The 19,160-nt window shown below is 39.8% G+C and overlaps 1 protein-coding gene across 9 annotated transcripts in view; it reads right to left on the reverse strand.

Moving 5' to 3' along the window:
- LOC311596681 (ankyrin repeat and KH domain-containing protein 1) overlaps positions 1-19,160 on the reverse strand; it is a 112,335-nt gene that overhangs the window by 17,249 nt on the left and 75,926 nt on the right. For all 9 annotated transcript variants that reach the window (XM_084780368.1, XM_084780364.1, XM_084780366.1 and 6 more), the window contains 11 exons: positions 18,197-18,339; positions 17,769-17,982; positions 15,305-15,480; positions 14,968-15,130; positions 10,791-10,886; positions 8,739-8,855; positions 6,003-6,174; positions 3,750-4,203; positions 3,284-3,424; positions 2,055-2,204; positions 122-1,734 (listed from right to left, as the gene is read on the reverse strand). In XM_084780368.1, the coding sequence (XP_084636494.1) occupies positions 122-1,734; positions 2,055-2,204; positions 3,284-3,424; positions 3,750-4,203; positions 6,003-6,174; positions 8,739-8,855; positions 10,791-10,886; positions 14,968-15,130; positions 15,305-15,480; positions 17,769-17,982; positions 18,197-18,339 (3,439 nt within the window). The remainder of the gene's footprint in view (positions 1-121; positions 1,735-2,054; positions 2,205-3,283; positions 3,425-3,749; positions 4,204-6,002; positions 6,175-8,738; positions 8,856-10,790; positions 10,887-14,967; positions 15,131-15,304; positions 15,481-17,768; positions 17,983-18,196; positions 18,340-19,160) is intronic.

Genomic DNA, 19,160 nt, shown 5'->3' on the forward strand with positions numbered 1-19,160 from the left:
CAATAACTAAAAGGTATTTTTTTGAGGTTAGATAGAATTAGGTACAAAATAAATGTCTATTAGCTTGGACGGTGAGTTATGATAGCCCCACATTTAGCTACAATACTTAATGACAACTTACCAACTGGACTAGTAGAAACTCTCTGTGAGGGCGGTCTGAAGCCAGGTGCCTTGGAGTTGTCAGGGTGTACATTTTCCAAGTGTCCAAGTACAGAGTTACTTAGGAAAGCTGACTGTACAGTAAAGGACGCATCTGCAGCAACTCTTGAAGGCAGTGGACCGTCTCCCCAGCCTTGGTTAGCTGGCACCTGACTGCTATCAAAAAGACTACTGAAGTGATTAAAAAGTGTGGCTGGGCCAAATGTAGGTTGCAAAGACTTATTTGCTGGGTTTATGTGCACCTGAGAACCACTCATAATGTTCACAGCAGATGAAAGCTGCACTGCAGCTTGTGGGCCTTGAGGTGGTGCTAAAGGAACTGGATTGGTAACAAAAATTGACTGGGGATCCTGGTGTAGAGTTGCACTTGGTACCACTGAGTAAAAAGAACCTCTGGGCTGCATTCGATGAGAAACTCGAGGTGCTGGTACAGCTAACTGAGGTAAATTGCCGGTGTCCTGATTATCAGCAGCAACCAATCTGGGTGATGTCAAAGTCAATGGAGCAGGTTCTGAGTTAGAGGCAAAAGGCATTGACGCAGGATTTAAGTCAGACGCATTGCATGGCTGTCCCTGCTCTTGTGTATTACTGGAGGGAGGAGTAGGACTACTGCATGGGTGGGTTTCTGGAGCTCCTGAGGTGTTGCTGGCAGAGCTATTACAACTGTTTGCAGTTGGAGTTGGTGCACATAGGTTTGTCAAGGGCTGGTCCTGTGTGGATACTTTCTCTTTGGGAGGCGGCATGGCAGAGAAAGACTCCACCTTTTGTGAAGAAAGTTGTACTTGAGGAGTAGTTGCAGGCATAAATGTGGTAGTAACTTGTCCACCGGTGGTGGATATGGAAGAGCCTGAGGGCAAGGAACTACTAGTGCTTGTCACGGAGGAAATCACTGTTGTTGGAGGACTGGTCTTAGGCACACAAGCAAACAACTGCTTTCTGACAGATGAAGGAGTCCGGGTATTAGTCATGCATAGTTGCTGACTGGCAGCAACTACAGAAGAGACAGTGATAGGACAAGCAGCAGTAGACAGCCCAGGAGATTCTGATGGTAAAACAGGTCCATTCTGATTAGGTAGACGGGCTGTATTATTATGCTTTGGAGAGCTATTTGTATTGCCAGGATTCACAGGTCTTACTGGGAATGGTCCCCAGGTGTTGGGTGAAGGTGAGAAGGTTCCTCCAAACTGGGCCATGGGTAAGCGAGGATGCCGAATTTGTTGCATAGTTTGAGCAGCCAGCAGAGCAAAATGAGGATGAGGATAAGCTAAGGGAAGAGACACTGGGAAAGGAGAGCGCACATTTGTTGGCACATTCTTACTGAGTTTGTTAGTGGGCTGGAACGTAGATAACGTTGTTGCCTGTGAAGTTACCAGAGCTGGAGCACCCAAGGGAAATGCACTCTTGCTGGAAGATGCCGTGGTGCCTACTCCAGACGAGAAGCTTGTATGAATGGCCTTGGTGCTGGCAGGGGCCTTGATGTGGTTTTTAGGAATTAAGTCTTCTAGTTCCTTTGCAGGATCTTGAATAAGTGCATTAATAAGCTGAACTGCATATCTTGTTGATTCTGTACCACCCCTGGGGAATAAATGAAATAAAAAGAACAATATAACCAACAATAACACACCTTAGGTAATCTTTTTTATCATTGAAAAAATTTTTTTCATACACTATATTTTGATTTTGTTTTTCCCCAGATAATCTTATGAATCACATATTTGCACCCTCCCTTCCCCCCATCCCTCCCCATGTGAACCTAAAGCTTAATATATGCTAGGCAAGCAATTTATCAGTGAGCTATATCCCAACTTTCAAATAAAATTCCTACCTAATAAAAGTATGCTTCTTGTAAAATTTTGGTGGAGAGCTTGTAATATATATGCTATTTCTATGGTTACCTTATTGTAATCATCCTCTCTCCATTCTTATCTTTTTGTTTATCCACATCAATATGGGCTCCAGTAACATCCTGAATTGCTGTAATGTTGCATCCTCCTCTTCCCATTATTCTGGATACCACTGAGGCTGGAACAGATAATTTCTTTGACCTATAAAATAAAGTCTACACATGAGCTTATGAAATCAGATGTCTTTAAATAATAAAGCTTTAGAATAAAAAGATAAAAATGTCTAAGTATGTTGATGGAATTTTGTAGAATATTCTTGGACCTTAAGTAATTAAATTCTTTTTGTTTTGTTTTGTTTTGTTTTGTTTTTTGAGATACGGTTTCTCTGTGTAGCCTTGGCTGTCCTGGACTTGCTTTGTAGACCAGGCTACCCTCAAACTCACATCGATCTGCCTGCCTCAGCCTCCCTGACTGCTGGGATTACAGGCGTGCACCACTGCACCTTGCTTCTCTTTCTAAACTAAAAACAAAAGCATACCATTGGGCTAGGAATGCTGGTGGCAGCACACACATGTGATCCCAGCACTTGGAGCTCTATGAATGCAAGACCAACCTGGTATAGATAGCTAGTGCCAGGCCAGCCAGTGCTACACAGTGAAAGCCTGTCTCAAAAACAAAACAAAATCTACACTTAGTAGTATATGCTACTTTGTAATTTTAGACTATAAACAGTTCATATTTAGCAACTTTTAAAAGTCTCAAATTTGGCACACATAAAATGTAATTTATTACTTTGTTATATAAGATATTCATGTAAATTGTATATAGTTTCTAACTTTGTTTTAGCATATTCTAGATTTAATATGATGTTGTAGTTTATAATAATGGTTACATTCAAATTATTAAATAGGTAAACATACCATAAAAGATGAAGAATTTTAAGCCAGGTATGGTGGTATAAGCCTGTATCCTCTACTTGGACAGTGGAGGGAAGTGGGTCAATAATTTAACGTTAGCCTTGGATGTATATCAAATTTAAGGTCAGCTTGGGCTGCATCAACTAATAAATAAAAAAATCTAAAAGCCATTGGGGTGGCATGTTCCTATACTCCCAGCACTCGGGAGGCAAAGGCGGGAGGACTGCCATACATGTCAGGACATCGTGGTTTACTGACTGAGTTGTAGGCAGGCCAGGACTGACTAATGAGAAAAAAGAAATTGCCTAATCAGAAAATCGAAAACAAGGAAGCAAACAAAGAAGCAGATGGGATTGGTCTTACCTTCTAACAACTTCTTTCCACCCTTCTTCTCTTTTTTGACACCTTTTAGGACTAGTGAGATTCAGTTTCATGGTTGGAGAACTTAACGGCAACGGCTTGTAGCTTGCTGACATGGAATTAGCATTTACTTCACCTTCAAGGCTGAGAAAAGGGAATTATGGAGTTTAATAAAAAATACATCTTAAGACAAAAATTCAAGAGACTACATATATAAAGTTATAATGAAATACTTTTTAAAGTTTGGTACATTCAATAATCAAGACAGGAAAACAAACAAAATAAGTAAAGAGTCTATCAACATAGGTTATTCAATAAAATTAATATCGTTAAATAAAAATAAAGCATGGTAATATTTTTAAACTTCAGACTAAGAATCTTGTAAGAATATCTAATAATCTTTATAATTTTTATGGCAGGCATGAAATAAGAAGGGTGAGTATAGAGTTAACAAAACAGAAAAACTTACCGTGTCTGAGTCTTGGAGGTGGCCGTAACTGCCTTTTCTTCTTGAGAGCCGAGAACTGTGGGGCACCTCCTGTCACTGGTGGAGTTCACGTCCATGCTGAAATTTAATTCCTGGCTTTTACCACCACTACTGCTCTCACTGTTGCAATCTGTGCTATCTAGGTTATCCGAATCACTATTCCCACCCGCACCTCCACCTCGAGGCTCTCCGTTTATTTTATTTTTATCTGCTTTTTGTTGTGCTAAAGATATATGTGGTTCAGGTAAAATTAAATGTGCTGTGGGAGGGGACTCTTTTGTTTTATTCTTCTTGTTTTTCCGGTTGGTGCTGGGGGTTGTCACTACATTGGCTCTTTTTTTCCCAAATGCATTTGTGAATGTGGCAGACGTAGCAGAGATTCCAATTGTGGTAGTGGTGGTTGCACTCGGAGGCTCTATGGGAACTTCTTGCTCCACTGAAATTATTAAAAAATAAATCACAATGAGGGCCAATGATCTTCAAAACAAATTATGACAGAACACATTCAATAATTCATAATAAACCCATCTTTTAGGTCATATTTTCCTTTTTACTAATAAAAAATTCCTTAATGTTGTTAGAGTATTCTAATATTTAAGTTAGTGTTTTTAAAAAATGATTTATTTATTCTTATTTTATGTGCACTGGTGTTTTATCTGCAAGTATATTTGTGTGAGGGTATCATATGCCCTGGAACTGGAGTTTTCAGATAGTTGTGAGTGCCATGTGTGTGCTGGGAACTGAACATGGGTCCTCTGGAAGAGTAGCCAGGGCTCTAACCACTGAGCCATCTCTCCAACCCTACCATTAGTACTCTTTTTTTTGTTTTGTTTTGAGACAGACTTTCTCTGTGTAGCCCTGGTATCCTGGACTCACTTTGTAGATCAAGCTAGCCTTGAACTCACAGAGATCCTCCTGCCTATGTCTTTCAAGTGCTGGGATTAAAGGTGTGTGACACAACACCCAGCACCATTAGTATATTTTTGGTTGCGAGCCTAGCCGAGAGAGAGAGAGAGAGAGAGAGAGAGAGAGAGAGAGAGAGAGAGAGAGAGAGAGAGAGAGAGAGAGAGAGAGAGAGACAGGGTCTCTCTGTGTAGCCTTGGCGGGGTCCTGGACTCACTTTGTAGACCAGGTTGGCCTCAAACTCATAGCAATCCGCCTGCCTCTGCCTCCCGGGTGCTGCTAGCCTAGAATTCTTAAGATGAGTAGGTAGTATGAGGCTGGACAGATGGCTCAGTGGTTGAGAGCACTGACTGCTCTTCCAGAGGACCCAGGTTCAATACCCAGCACCCACAATACAGACAGCTCACAACTATCTGTAACTCCAAGATCTGACACCCTCACACAGACTTGCATACAGGTAGTACACCAAAGCACGTGAAATAGGAATAAATTTTTAAAAATTAAAAAAATATAGATAGTATAAGTTCTATGAACTATTCAAAAACCAGTATATACTTTGAATTTAGGAAAAATTTGGAATACTATTGAGGAACTAGAATTCAAGTAACACACATTTTGTCTCCTTCAAGAACTGCCGGGCAGCACAATAAACATCTCAACTGATACATCCACCATCCATGGTTTTAAAGTCTTAACCTTAGTTAAGAAGTTACAGAGGAATTACTGTAATCAGGGAAGTTAAGAGGTAGAGATGAACCTTCAGGAAAGTTGGCAAACCTTTTACTATACTCGTTTAATATATACAAGGTGCTTTACAGGGTGACGTAAACTATACTCTACCTGGACGAGCAGTGGTGGCACATGCCTTTAATCTCAAAGGTTGGGAGGCAGAGGCAGGTGGATCTGTGTGTTTGAGGCCAGCCTGGTCTAAAGAGTTCCAGGATATCCAGGGCTACTCGGGAAACCCTGTCTCAAACAAAACAAAACAAAAGAAAAGCAAACAAACAAAAAAACCCACTCCATCTCTTTCAATCATGCTTGTCTTCACCTTCCTGTTTTCTCTACTAGTTTATACTATAAAGCACTTAGTTTTATTTACTATAAAAACCAACTATCAATTTCAGATTAAAATAATGAAATCTTTAACAGGATTGTGGCCTAAAATGTTAATTAATTTTACTTATTACTTATTATTTATTTACTTAGAAACGGGGTCTTTCTATGCCTTGTATTACGGCAATTCTCCTGTCTCAGCATCTTAAGTGATGGGATTTACTCTTCCATTCTAACAAAAGACAATTTTATATGAAATTCAGATGAGTCATTTTTTACCATCTTCATCATTCTCCCCTTCATCTTCACCCTCTGGTTGTTCTGAGTTCTCTTTTGGTTTGTTCTCCTCGTCTTCCTGTTTCCTTTTCTGCTCCTCTTTTTTCTTTTTTCTCTTTTCTTTTCTCTTCTCTCTTTTAGCTGCCAGAGCTTGCTTTCTGCTCTCTTCTCTTGACTGCAAATAAAGCGTATCATTTAATTCAGTAATGTAGAAACATTTATACTTATTTTGTGGATAGGTGTCTGCCTGTGTATGCACCACCTGGCATGCTTGGCACCTGGGGCTGTGGGTGGTGGTGAGGCACCAGTGTGAGTGCTGGCAACTGAATCTAGGTTCTCTGTAAGTACAACACAAGTGTTCTTCAAGCTGAGCCATTTCTCCAGCCCCAATAGTGTAGTCATTTAAAATACTAAATGAAATGACATTTTTGTTCTCTACTTCCCATGGATGTCTGTCTCAAACACACTTGTAAAATCAACAACAACAACAAAAACTAAATTGGGTGTCATTAAAATGAAATATTTCTTTAATCTTAGCACTCGGGAGGCAGAGACAGGTGGATCGATGTGAGTTCGAAGCCATCCTGGTCTACAAAGTGAGTCCAGGATAGCCAAGGCTACACAGAGAAACCCTGCCTCAAAAAACTAGAAAACATATAAATAAATAAAAAGTATTTTATAATTCAAATGAATATTAATAATGTGAAAGAACATATAGGACACCAAAAAGTACATACATAATTTATCTGATAAGAAACATGTACACCTAAAACATACAGACATCTTTTATTACTCACTAGTGGTCAAATAACTTAAATGAAAAATGAACTATCAGGCTGGGGTTACAACTCAGTGGTAGAATACTTGTTAACTGTGGTAGTAGCTGACAAGACACCAGGTTAGACTGGATGTGCTGGTGTACACCTGTAATTCCAGAGCTCAGGAGGCTGAAAAAATTCAGGGCCAGTGTGAACAACACAATGAGATCCTGCCTCTGAAGTAAACTACTGAGTAAAATCTAAATTGCTAAACTAAATTTCAAAATAAATAAAACCATATATTAGTATATAAAAATTTTGTCAATTATTCCTTAATAGGGCCATTTAAAATAAATAGGAAGGACTAAGGAGATGGCTCAGTGGTTAAGAACATGTACTCCCTTGCAAAGGACGTAAGTTTGGTCCCCAGCACCCACAGTTGCGCATCACAGGTGCCTGTAATTCTAGTTCTAGTAGGATCTGATGCTTAGGGCGGTGTACACATATAATTACAAAGAAAAGAAGGAAGGAAACAAAAACCAGTGTGGGCATGGCTTTCATCGCAGTACTTGGGAGGCAGAGGCAGGAATATTTCTGAGTTATAGGCCAGCCTGGGCTTACAGAGAAGTCTTAAATAAATAGAGGAAGTGGGGGAAAGGAGATGGTCTAAAATAAATTGTGGTGATTAATGACTGCACAAGTCAATGACTATTCTACACTGATTTGTATAACCTTAAATGGATAAATTCTATAATGTAGAAATTAAATCTGGAGAGATGGCTCAGAGGTTAAGAGTACTGACTGCTCTTCCAGAAGTTCTGAGTTCAATTCCCAGCAACTACATGGTGGCTCACAACCATCTACAATGAGATATGATGCCCTCTTCTGGCCTGCAGGTGTACATGCAGACCACAGCATACATAATCAATCAATCTTTAAAAAAATTAAGTCTCAGTAAAATGCAGTTATCATGATCTTTACAAAGGACTGTCAGCTTTCACTATAAAAATGTTAAGAGACTAATAAATGATTTTTCTTTACCTTAGGCTCATCAGAATTAAAGGACATTCCAGCCAAGCCTGGTGATACCAATTTAAAATTCTAGCTGCTTGGAAGGATAAGATAGGAGGATTACAAGTTCAAGGCCATCCTAAGTCATAAAGTAAGTTATATGACTACCCTAGGAAACTTGGTAAGATGCTGTCTCGAAATACAGCAAAGTGAAGGCTGGGATATAGCTCAGGGGTAGAGTGCTTGCCTGTCATGCCTGAGGGTAGAATACTTGCCTAGGACATGCACGGTTGTAGGTTTAATTCCCAGCACCACACACAGACAGTTAAAATATAAACAACAACAACAACAAAATAACAAAACAAAATGAGATGGCTATGGTACACTCTTGCAATACCAGTACTTGAGAGGACAAAGTAGACATATTGCTATGAATTCAATTCCAGCTGAGGCTGCATAGTAAGTTCTAGGCCAGCCTGGGCTGAGAGTATGGTTCCATCTCAAATCATGAACAAAAGCCAGCCACAGTGGTGCATGCCTTGAATCCCAGCACTCAGAGGCAGATGGATCTCAGTGAGTTTGAGGCCAGCCTAGTCAACAAAGTCTACGACAGCCAAGGTTACACAGATAAACCTTGTTTCCAGAAACAAAAGCAAAAACAAACAACAACAACAACAAAACAAACCAAAAAAAAAAAAGAAAGAAAGAAAGAAAGAAAGGCAAACTTTTTAAAATTTTGAAACCTTTCCCCACTGTTTTACACATCCTCGACAGTGCTGGGGAACTCAGGGTTTCCCTAAACACCAGACAAAAATAAAAGCCCTATAAAGAAAACTCCAACAATTACCTTTTAGTCCTATTTTGCTAAAGACTGCTAAATTCCTACAGGCAACAAAGTACTCCCACTGTGATCTCAACCGGGAAGCTCACCCCACCCTCACCTTTTCCAGGAAGCTCACCCCGCTCTCACCTTTTCCAGATCCAGCTCTTTTAGGAGAATGCTTGCGTTTTTGTTTGCTTCTGCAGCCTGCTGGTCTTTAGCCTTCACAATAGTCTCAACACATTGGTGACACTTCTTCAGCAGTTCCTGCAGGGCAAAGTACACTTACGTAAGTATAGAAAAATTTAAAACAAAGAGTCCAGTATACGTGGAGCTGAATAGAAAGGTCAAGTTAAACCTCAAACAACTAAGAATTGGCTAAATCAAATTAATTTAAACTTTGAGTTCAGCCCTGTATCAATCTTTCACAAGAATGAAGCACCTTTAAAATTTTTCTTTGGTTTTGTTGTTGTTGTTTTTCTTTCTTTCTTTTAATTTATTTCTTTATTGCTATGTATGCAGTGCTCTGCCTGCATGTACACCTACAGGCCAGAAGAGAGCATCAGACGACATTACAGATGGTTGTGAGCCACCATGTGGTTGCTGGGAACTGAACACAGTACCCCTGGAGGAGCAGTCAGTGCCTTTAACCTTTGAGCCATCTCTCCGGCCCTGTTGTTGCTGTTTTTCAAGACAGGCTTTGTAGCCTTGGCTGTTCTAGAACTCACTTTGTAGACCAGGCTGGCCTCAAACTCAGAGATCCGACTGCCTCCGCCTCCTAAGTGCTGGGATTAAAGGAGTGCACTATCACCACCTGGATTTACTTATTTATTTAATTTATTTATTTATAGATAGCATCTCAGCCCAAACTAGGTTCCAACTCATTAAACTACTGAGGCTGGCCTTGAAGTTAACTGAGTTGCTGAACCTCCTTCTTCTGACTTCCAAGTACTGGAACTACAGGCACGCAACTACCACATGTGGCCTGCGTTTGTTTGTTTGTTTGTTTGTTCTGAGACACCTTATGTACTTCTGGCTGGCCTGGAACATCTAGTAATCTTGCCTCTGTCTTTCAGTACTAGGATTATAAGTGTGCATCACCATGTAAGACAAAGGCATCTTTATCTTCTCTTTTGGTTTTTAAAGACAGGATTTCTCTGTGTAGTCCTGGCTGTCCTAGAATTCAGAGATCTACCTACCTCTGTCTCCTGTGTGCTGGGGTTAAAGGTCTGTACCACAACCTGGCTTGCTATCTTTCTTTTAAAAGGTATTCTTACAAAAATCTTCTAATCAGGCAACAAAACTTAGTAATTAAACCTTAGCTGACGTCACTACCACTATGATGCATAGGAGGAAGGTAAATTCAAATATGTTATCAAAAGTATCATACCCAAGTACTTTGCCAATGGATTAGCAAAGAGACCAATGGTCTTCTTTCCTCCCCCCCCCCATCCTCCTCCTCTTCTTTTTCTAGTAAGGTTTCTCTGTGTAGCCCTGGCTGTCCTGGAACTCACTCTGTAGTCCAGGATGACTTCTAACTCAGGAATCCACCTGCTTCTGCCTTCACAGTGATGGTGTTAAAGGCATGTGCCACCACCACCCAGCAAAACCCATGTTCTTAATCTTATTTAAAAAAGATTTATTTATGTATGTATTTTGTGTATATGGGTACTTTGTCTGCATTTACATCTATACAGAAGAGGGCAATAGACAGTTGTGAGCAGTCATGTTGGTGCTGGGAATTGAACTAGGACCTTTGGAAGAGCAGCTGGTGCTCTTAACCACTGAGCCATCTCTCCAGCCCCCATGTTCTTTTGTTTTGTTTCCGTTTTTGTTTTTTGCAGACAGGGTTCTCTGTGTAGCCTTGGCTGTCCTGGATTCACTTTGTAGACCAGGCTGGCCTCGAACTCAGAGATCCACCTGTCTCTGCCTTTCAGAGTGCTGGGATTAAAGGCGTGCGCCACCACGCCCAGCTCCATGTTCTTAATCTTTAGATGACAAAACAAAACAAAACAAAACCAAACCAAAAACAAAACACAAGTTCTTTATTTGGTGCAGGGACTGACCTATTGACTTTCTTGCCAGATAAACATATACTCTTACCACTGAAGACAGGCCTGGTGGAAACAAGTTCCTAATTATATGCCTTGCATATAATGCCACAAAGAATGAGAATGTGCTTCAAGAACATAGTAAGCTTACCTTATCTGTAATTGTTGCTATGTATCTCATGCATTCTATATCAGATGGAAACTGATTGACTTCCTTCACCAAATACTGAACAACTTTTACATGACCCTATAAAAAGCACAACAAAAACCACAATTTTATCCATGTTTAACAACATAATGTGAAAAGTTAACATTTTTAAACAGTTTACTAAATTTATAATTAAAATTATGAAAATTTGGACACTGTTCAGTTTATCAACAGAAAAAGGTAAGTAGAACATGCTCAAAGATATATGGTGGTAGGCTGGTCACAGTGGTACATGCCTTTAATCCCAGCACTCAAGAGACAGAGGGATGATCTCTGTAACTTTGAAGCCAGCCTCACTTACATAGTGAGTTTCAGGATAGCAGGGCTACATAGACATACCCTGTCTCAAAAAAAAAAAAAAAAACAAGCAAGCAAACAAACAGCATATGGTAGACATTAATTTCTCTATTTCCCCCAGAAAGCAGAAAAGCTACTGAAAATAGCTTTTTATATAATAAATCTACTAATAAGGTAAAAAAGGGAAATGTGAAATGAATCCTAGTATAAAAGGGTAATAAGTCTGTAAACACCATTTTTTTTTAGGTTTTAAAGCATTATTTGGGTTTTATTTTACTAATAAAAAAGGTGGTCTATTACATTTTTCTGAGCTTTATACTTGAATATAGCTAAAACACCTTCTTCTCTTCCCCTTCCCCCTCCCACCTCCTCCTCTTCCTTCTTTGTTTTTTTGTTTGTTTGTTTTTGGTTTTGTGACAAGGGTTTCTCTGTGTAGTTCTAGCTGTCCTGGAACTCATTTATAGACCAGGCTGGCCTGGAATTTAAGAGATTCACCTGCTTTTGCCTTTTCTGGGATTAAAGGTGTGCATCACCACAAACCAACTGATAAAACACTTTGCTAAATGTTTTTAGCAAATAGATAATAAAGTCTAAGCACATCTACTTTATATAGCAAAGCTTTCCCTTCCTACTAAGGTCCTGAAACATCCTCAAGAGTGTCTGTCTCAGCTGGTGAAGGCACTTGCCAGAGACTGACACCTCCAACATGATCCTTCGGACTTCCATTCACACACTGTCACACTGTCTCTCTCTCTCTCTCTCTCTCTCTCTCTCTCTCTCTCTCTCTCTCTCTCTCTCTCTCTCTCACACACACACACACACACACACACACACACACACACACACACACTCACCCAAAGCCAATTCTCATACAAAAAAATATTGTTGTTGTTTTGGCTTGGTTTTTTCAAGACAGGGTTTCTCTTTGTGAACCTGGCTGTCCTGGACTCTCTTTGAAGACCAGGCTGACCTTGAACTCACAGTGATCCGCCTGCCTCTGCCTCCCGAGTGCTGGGATTAAAGGCATGTGCCACCACCACTTGGCACAAACACTCATCTTAACAACAAAAGGCATTAGTGTGTCTCTGAGGAAGACAAAAAATAGAAAGCAGTTACTTCTGGGATATGAAATTAATTGAAAACAAGTACTAGATGATCTTCTAGGGTTATAAGGTAACTTTTTACCTTAATGGACTATGAAGCACATGGTATGTACATTTATACAAAGTCATTAAACCATGTACAAGATTTATGTTCTTTAATTTAACAGAACTGGAGAGATGGCTCAGTAGTTAAGCATGATTGTCCGCTCTTCAGGGGACCCAAGTCTGATTCTCAGGATCCAGGACCTAAAGCTCTAGCCTCCATCTGCACTTGTATGCCCATATAAAATATGCCAATCAGACATATACAACACATACACAAATTAAACATTTTTGAGGGGGCAGGAGAAATGGCAGAAGACTAGAGTTTTGGTTCTCTTTGTATAGATGATGGTTTACAACCACCTGTTGCTTCAGTTTCATGGGATCCAATGCTTTCTTCTGGCCTCCTTGAATACCAAAGATGCATATGGTGCACATACATACATGCAGGCAAACACTCACACACATAAAATAAACTTTGGTTTTAAAAGTCTTAAAACTAGGGGTTGGGGAGATGGCTCAGGGGTTAAGAGAGCTGGCCATTCTTCCAAAGATCCTGCATTCAAATCCCAGCAACCACATGGTGGCTCATAACCATCTATAATGAGATCTGGTACCCTCTTCTGGCATGCAGGCAGAATACTGTATTAATTAATAACAACAACAATAATAGCCAGGTGCGATGGTGCATGTCTGTAATCCCAACACTTGGGAAGTCACAGGCAGGTGGGTCACTATGAGTTGGAGGCCAGCCTGGTCTACAGAGTAAGTCCAGGACAGCCAAGGCTACACAGAGAAACCCTGTCTCAAAAACAAAACAAAACAACAACAAAACAACAACAAAAAGCCAGGTGTGATGGCACATGCTTATAATGCCAACATTTGGGAAGTCAGAGGCAGGTAGGTCACTGCAAGTACAATACCAGCCTGGTCTACAAAGCAAGTCCCGGTCAGCCAAGGCTACACAGTGAAACCGTGTCAAAAAAAAAAAAAAATTCAGACCTTGAAAGGGAGAGACTTTGAGTTTGAGGCCATCTTGGGCTACATTTCCAGTCCCAGGCCAGTCAAGGCTACATAGTGAGACTTGTCTTCAAAAAACATAAAACTGGGGCTGGAGAGATAGATCAGTGGTTAAGAGCACTGGCTGCTCTTCCAGAGGATGCTGGTTCAATTCCGAGCACTTACATGACAGTTCACAACTGTCTGTAACTCCAAAACCTAACATCTTCACACATGCATGCAGACAAAACACCAACCAGTACATATAAAATAAATAAGTTATTTTTTTTAAGTCCCATAAAACAGCAATAGATATAAACAAAACCTTAAACTAAGAATAAACAGTAAGAAACTGATAGTAATATTTGTTAGCTATTGTGGGAATAATATGGTAAAAAATATGTTTGAACATGTAATTACAAATTAAAAGAAAAATAAAATTTTGACCAAAAATGTTTTCTCAAATGAGTATTAGAGAAATACTCTGAAAAGTCATGTAAAATGAGAAATAAAGGATGTAAATTTTCAAAAAAGGGAAATAAATCAGCAAAAGCCTATGAACAGTTAAAAATCTAGTACATTCCAGGCCAGTGAAAACGCAATATAGTACACGAAAGGGGGAAGGGCAACCTGAGCGATTAGGCCATGGAAGTGAGCAAGAACAGAACTACGGTGGGCTTCATACAATACAGGCCTTATGATTTGTCAGTAATTAAAAATGAGCATGCAAAACCAGACAGACAGACAGACAGACAGACAGACAGACAGACTCTCTCTCACACACACACACACACACACACACACACACACACACACACACACACACACACACTTTTTAAAAATTGCATGGTGCTACACAGAGAAACCCTGTCTCAAAAAACCAAAAAAACAAAAACAAAAATAAAAATTGCATGGTGTGTGCATATGTGCCTGCAGAAGCCAAAGAAAGACGGAGACAGGGTTTTTTGCTGAACCAGAACCTTGCCGTTCTGGCTAGGTTGCCTCTAATCCCAATAATGGGGCCCCAGGCAGGTGCAGCCATGCCTGGCTTTTAACTTTGGTGCTAGTCAGTCCAACGCAGGTCCTCCTGCAGAGCACAGATTCTTACTCACTGAGCTATCTCCCTAGCCCCAAATCTTAAGTTTTCAGTAATATGACATAATAAAAGCTAATCAAGAGACCGAATGAATGAAAAAAAAAGGCTAATTACAGTGAACTACCAAATAACTTTTAGGTTTAGCCACAAAAGAATGGAAAGACAGCACTGTTTTCTGTTTTGTTTTGTTTCAGATAGGGACACATGTATCCCAGGCTGCCTTTGAACTCTAGATCTTTCTGCCTTTACCTCTTGAGTGCTAGGATTACAGGATGTGCCACCATACATGGTAATAGTATTGTTTGCTTGTTTGTTCTTTTAAAAAAGATAAGATGTTACTTCGTAGCCTCAGCTGTCCTGAATCTCATGTGGAACAGGCTGGCCTTGAACTCAAAGGTATTCCTGCCTCTGCTTTCCTGAGTGCTAGGATTAAAGGCATGAAATACCATGTCCAGAAATAAGCAGTGACTTTATGTATAGACACACTTAATTCCACAGTACAAATTTATATTCTGCACACGATTTCAGCTTAGAATTGTTGTTAAATTATTAAATTTTATCTTTTCCCCATATGTCACATTACCTTGCGAAATGCTGACATAAGAGGTGTGATTTTTCGGTTGTCTGCTGCATCCACATCAGCACCTGCTTGCACTAGTAATTGTACTACATCAAAATGACCACCATTGGATGCCAGCCAAAGTGGTGTATTTCCCTTCTTATTACGAACATCAATATGAGCTCCCCTACAAACAAATAAACAAAAAAACCCATCAACAATCTGTATGCTATAAGAGGCCGACATTTTATAGTGTTCTTTACCAAAGAACAATTTGTTTTTATAAACATTGTTAAAGTTACTTTTAAAGAGCGTGAAATGGACTATAGGAGTTCACATACATCAACAGAAATTTACCCACCTGTTAATCAGGAGCTCACAGAATTTGTAGTGGCCTTTGTCTGCTGCTATTGTCAAAGCAGTGTCTCTTGAAGAAGGCACAGGAGGAGCATTGACATCTGCTCCTTTATCAAGGAGCACTCTCCCAACCTCTGCATACCCTCCAGAAGCTGCTTCCATCAAGGGGGTAAGGCCAGTCTGTTTAAACCAGTAAAGAGTGTAATGAAATTATGTAATTTCTTTAAAAAGGCTAAACAAATTCATATTTAAGTAGACCCTATTTCTGATTTTTTTTCTTATTAAAACAACAATAATTCAATTCTTTTCTGTTTTCAATTGTACTAAATTAGCTAGGTGGTAGCTCATGTAATCCCGACTCCTGGGAGGTGGAATCAGGAAGAACAGGATCAGCATCTCCAGGTAATCTCTAGTGGAAGCCATGTGAAACCTATCCCAACAGCAGCCTCCCAAAATAAATGAAAAAGTGACTAAGTAACAAGTGAATTTGTTAACATTTAATGAGACATGCCAGAGTACACTCATTCACATGTTATGCAAGAAGAAAAGTAAAGGCAGGTATGGAGATGCCTGAACTCGGCTCTCAAGATGCTGAGGCAGAGAGACTGAGTTGAAGGGAGCTAGAATTACAGAGTTTGCTCATTCTCTCACCTCCATCCCTTTGAAAGCGTCTTACTTATATAGAGTACCCTGCTCTTGAACATGAAGTCTTCCTGCTCCATAGTCTACAATGTTGGAATTTTAAGAGTATGCCACCATGCCTGGCCTGACTCTTTTTTTTGTTTTTGTTCGTTTGTTTTCTCTGTGTAGCCCTGGATGACTGGACTTGCTTTATAGACCAGGATGGCCTCAAACTCAGAGATCCACCTGCCTCTGCCTCCTGAGTGCTGGGATTGAAGGTGTGCTGCACCAAAAGAAACTTGTTAAGCCAGGCATGGTCTCTGTAATGCATGCATGAGGGAGGTAGTGTCAGAATGTTGAGTTCAAGCCCAGCCTGGGTTACTGTCTCAAAAAAAAAAGGGGGAGGGGGGGGGAGGAGGAAATCCCCAAACCAAAATGAAACAAAATAAACAAATACTGCCACTGGTACTCTAGTCTCCAGACAGTACGTATCATTCTAGGGCTTTTCATCTGTGAACAGACCACAATTAATACTTGAAATTGATAATAAGGACAAGCCTGATCACCTTAGACTGAGTCCAAAATCCACAAGGTGGAATAAGAAAACCAACACACTCAGGTTATCCTGACTTCCACACAGGAACACACTCACAAAAACAAAACAAACAAACAAACAATAAATAAAAGGAATGTAATACAAACTATTTAAAAAGAAAATACGAGAGGGACTTTATGGGAAGAAGAGGTTTAATGGGGGGAGGAAATATGATCAAGGCAAATTATATATATATACATGAAAGTGTGAAACAATTATCCCTCAACTTCTTTGTAGAGTCCACCAGGGTAACCACCAATTCTGGGCTTTTATTTTGGGGACATGTGTGATTGCTAATAGAACTTCTACAAATTATTGAACTGTTTGTATTTTCTTTTCTTGTTTTTGGTTTTTGAGACAGGGTTTCTCTGTATAGCCCTGGCTGACCTGGACTCACGTTGTAGACCAGGCTGGCCTCAAACTCACAGTGATCCGCCTGCCTCAGCCTCCCGAGTGCTGGGACTACAGGTGTGCACCACACATTTTAAGAATATTAACTGAGGTACTGAAAAGACAGCTGAGCAGTGAGGAGCACTGGCCCTCTTGCAGATTATCTACGCTCAGCTCCAGCAACTACATCATGGCTCCCAGCCACCGGTAACTTCCGTTCCAGTTTCAGAAAATCTGAAATGCTCTTCGAGCCTCTGCAGTCACCAGACGTGCACATGGTACACATACATACATACATATATATATATATATATTTTTTTTTTTGAAAATTAAAAGGCTAGGAGTGGTGGGCATGCCTTTAATACCAGCACTGAAGAGAATGAGGCTAGCTTTATCTACAAAGAGACTAAGTTCTAAGATAACTACATACAGACACATGTCTCAAACAAACAGCTGTTAGAATTGAGGGACAAATGAAACTTCTATTCATATTTTCCAATCTTAAATGACTTAAGGTTTCAGCTGTCTCATTTAAAAAACTTTCACCTACCCATGTAAGTATCTAGTATTTCAAGGTAAAGAAATTCAAAGTACTGATGTACTAACTACTTTTTCTAAATTCCATAGTCACAAATCTCTCAGAATTTGTCATGTTCAACAAGACTTTAGTTGTCCAAATTTTATAATCTATGAACTTTTTTTGTTTAGGGTTTTTACCAATGGTAAAAATGTCTCACTGAAGGACATTTTAAAAATGTTAATAGTATGTATTAACTGTTTAATTCCCTAAACCTGCATTGGGGATGCCCTATTTGTTTCTATAGAACTAAAAGAAAAAGTTGACAAATTATAAAAATCTTACCTTCGCCCTATGTTCAACATTGGCTTTGCGGTCCAAAAGCAAACTGACTACTTCTGCTCGGCCCTGGAAACAGGCCAAGGTGAGAGCTGTGTTCCGGTTGGTCTCTATTTGCGCATTAATGTCTGAACCCATATCAAGCAGCAACTTCACTGCAGGAACATGTCCATTCATTGCAGCCAACATCAGTGGAGAAATACCTAGTTTACTCCCAGTCCTAAGGAAGAAATGTGCTCAGAAAATTAGTATGTTAACTTGTTTTCTAAAAAAGCACGACAGATGAAAATGTCAGTAAAGAAAGATTTCTAACATAGATAAACAGACCTGTCTAAATCAGCAAAGTCAAAAATTTCATAATTTAAAACATAATTCCTTCTTAAGAAGACACTTAAAAACTCAGCAATCATGAATGATGAAATAAAATAAAATACCTTGAATTAATTTCTGCTCCAGCATTAAGCAAAATCTTAATAATATTCACGTATCCTCCAGATGCAGCCAGGCTCAGTGGTGTATAATCAGACACATTCCTATGTTCTTTATTGGCTCCTCGGGCCAGCAGCAAATCTACCACCTACAAAGCAAAATATGGGCAGAAAAACCAAGTTTACACTAGTGTTCAAATTAAAGGAAACACAAATAAATAGGACCTTAATTTTCTTGTCTGAATAGCTGACATGTTAAATATATTTTAATTTATTAGGCTTTAAGTATTAAAATATCAGGACTAGATAAATGGAATCTTTATTTTATTTTATTTCATTTTGGTCATATTTATTTTTGAGACAGTCTTGTAATGTAGCCAAGGCAGGCAACAATTCTCCTGCCTCAGTCTCCTAAATGCTAGGATTATAAATATACACCACCACGCAGGCGTGGTAGTGTATGCTGACAATCCCAGCACTCAAGGAAGAGGCAGATCTCTGTGATCTGGTCTACAAAGTGAGCCCAGGACAGCCAAGGAAACCCTGTTGGGGGGGGGGGGGAACTGTACCACCATATTCTGCTGAATTTCATATTAAGAGATTGAAAACTGTGAGCTGCATAGCAGCTCATGCTTATAATCCTGGCTCTCTGGAGGGTGAGTGAGAAGGATTGGCTCAACTTCAAGGCCACCCTCAGCTACCTAAGAGACCCCAACTCAAACAACGAAATTCAGAGTGTTGTGCTCTGTGCATGGGCTCCCAACTGTAATTCTGGTGTTTGAAGGTGAAAGAGGGAAGATGAGGAATTCAAAGTTGGCCTATAATGAGTTGAAGGCCAGCCTGTGCTTAATGAGACCTTGTCCTAAAAACCCATGGCCAGGCAGAGAAAAGAAATCCTAGTTATATTAATACAAGACACTTTCCATCTGTTAATTAATAAGCAATGGATTTGCATTTTTACATGTTAGAA

This window comes from Acomys minous (genome assembly GCF_964271855.1).
Source record: "Acomys minous genome assembly, chromosome: 4".
Taxonomy (NCBI): Eukaryota; Metazoa; Chordata; class Mammalia; order Rodentia; family Muridae; genus Acomys; species Acomys minous.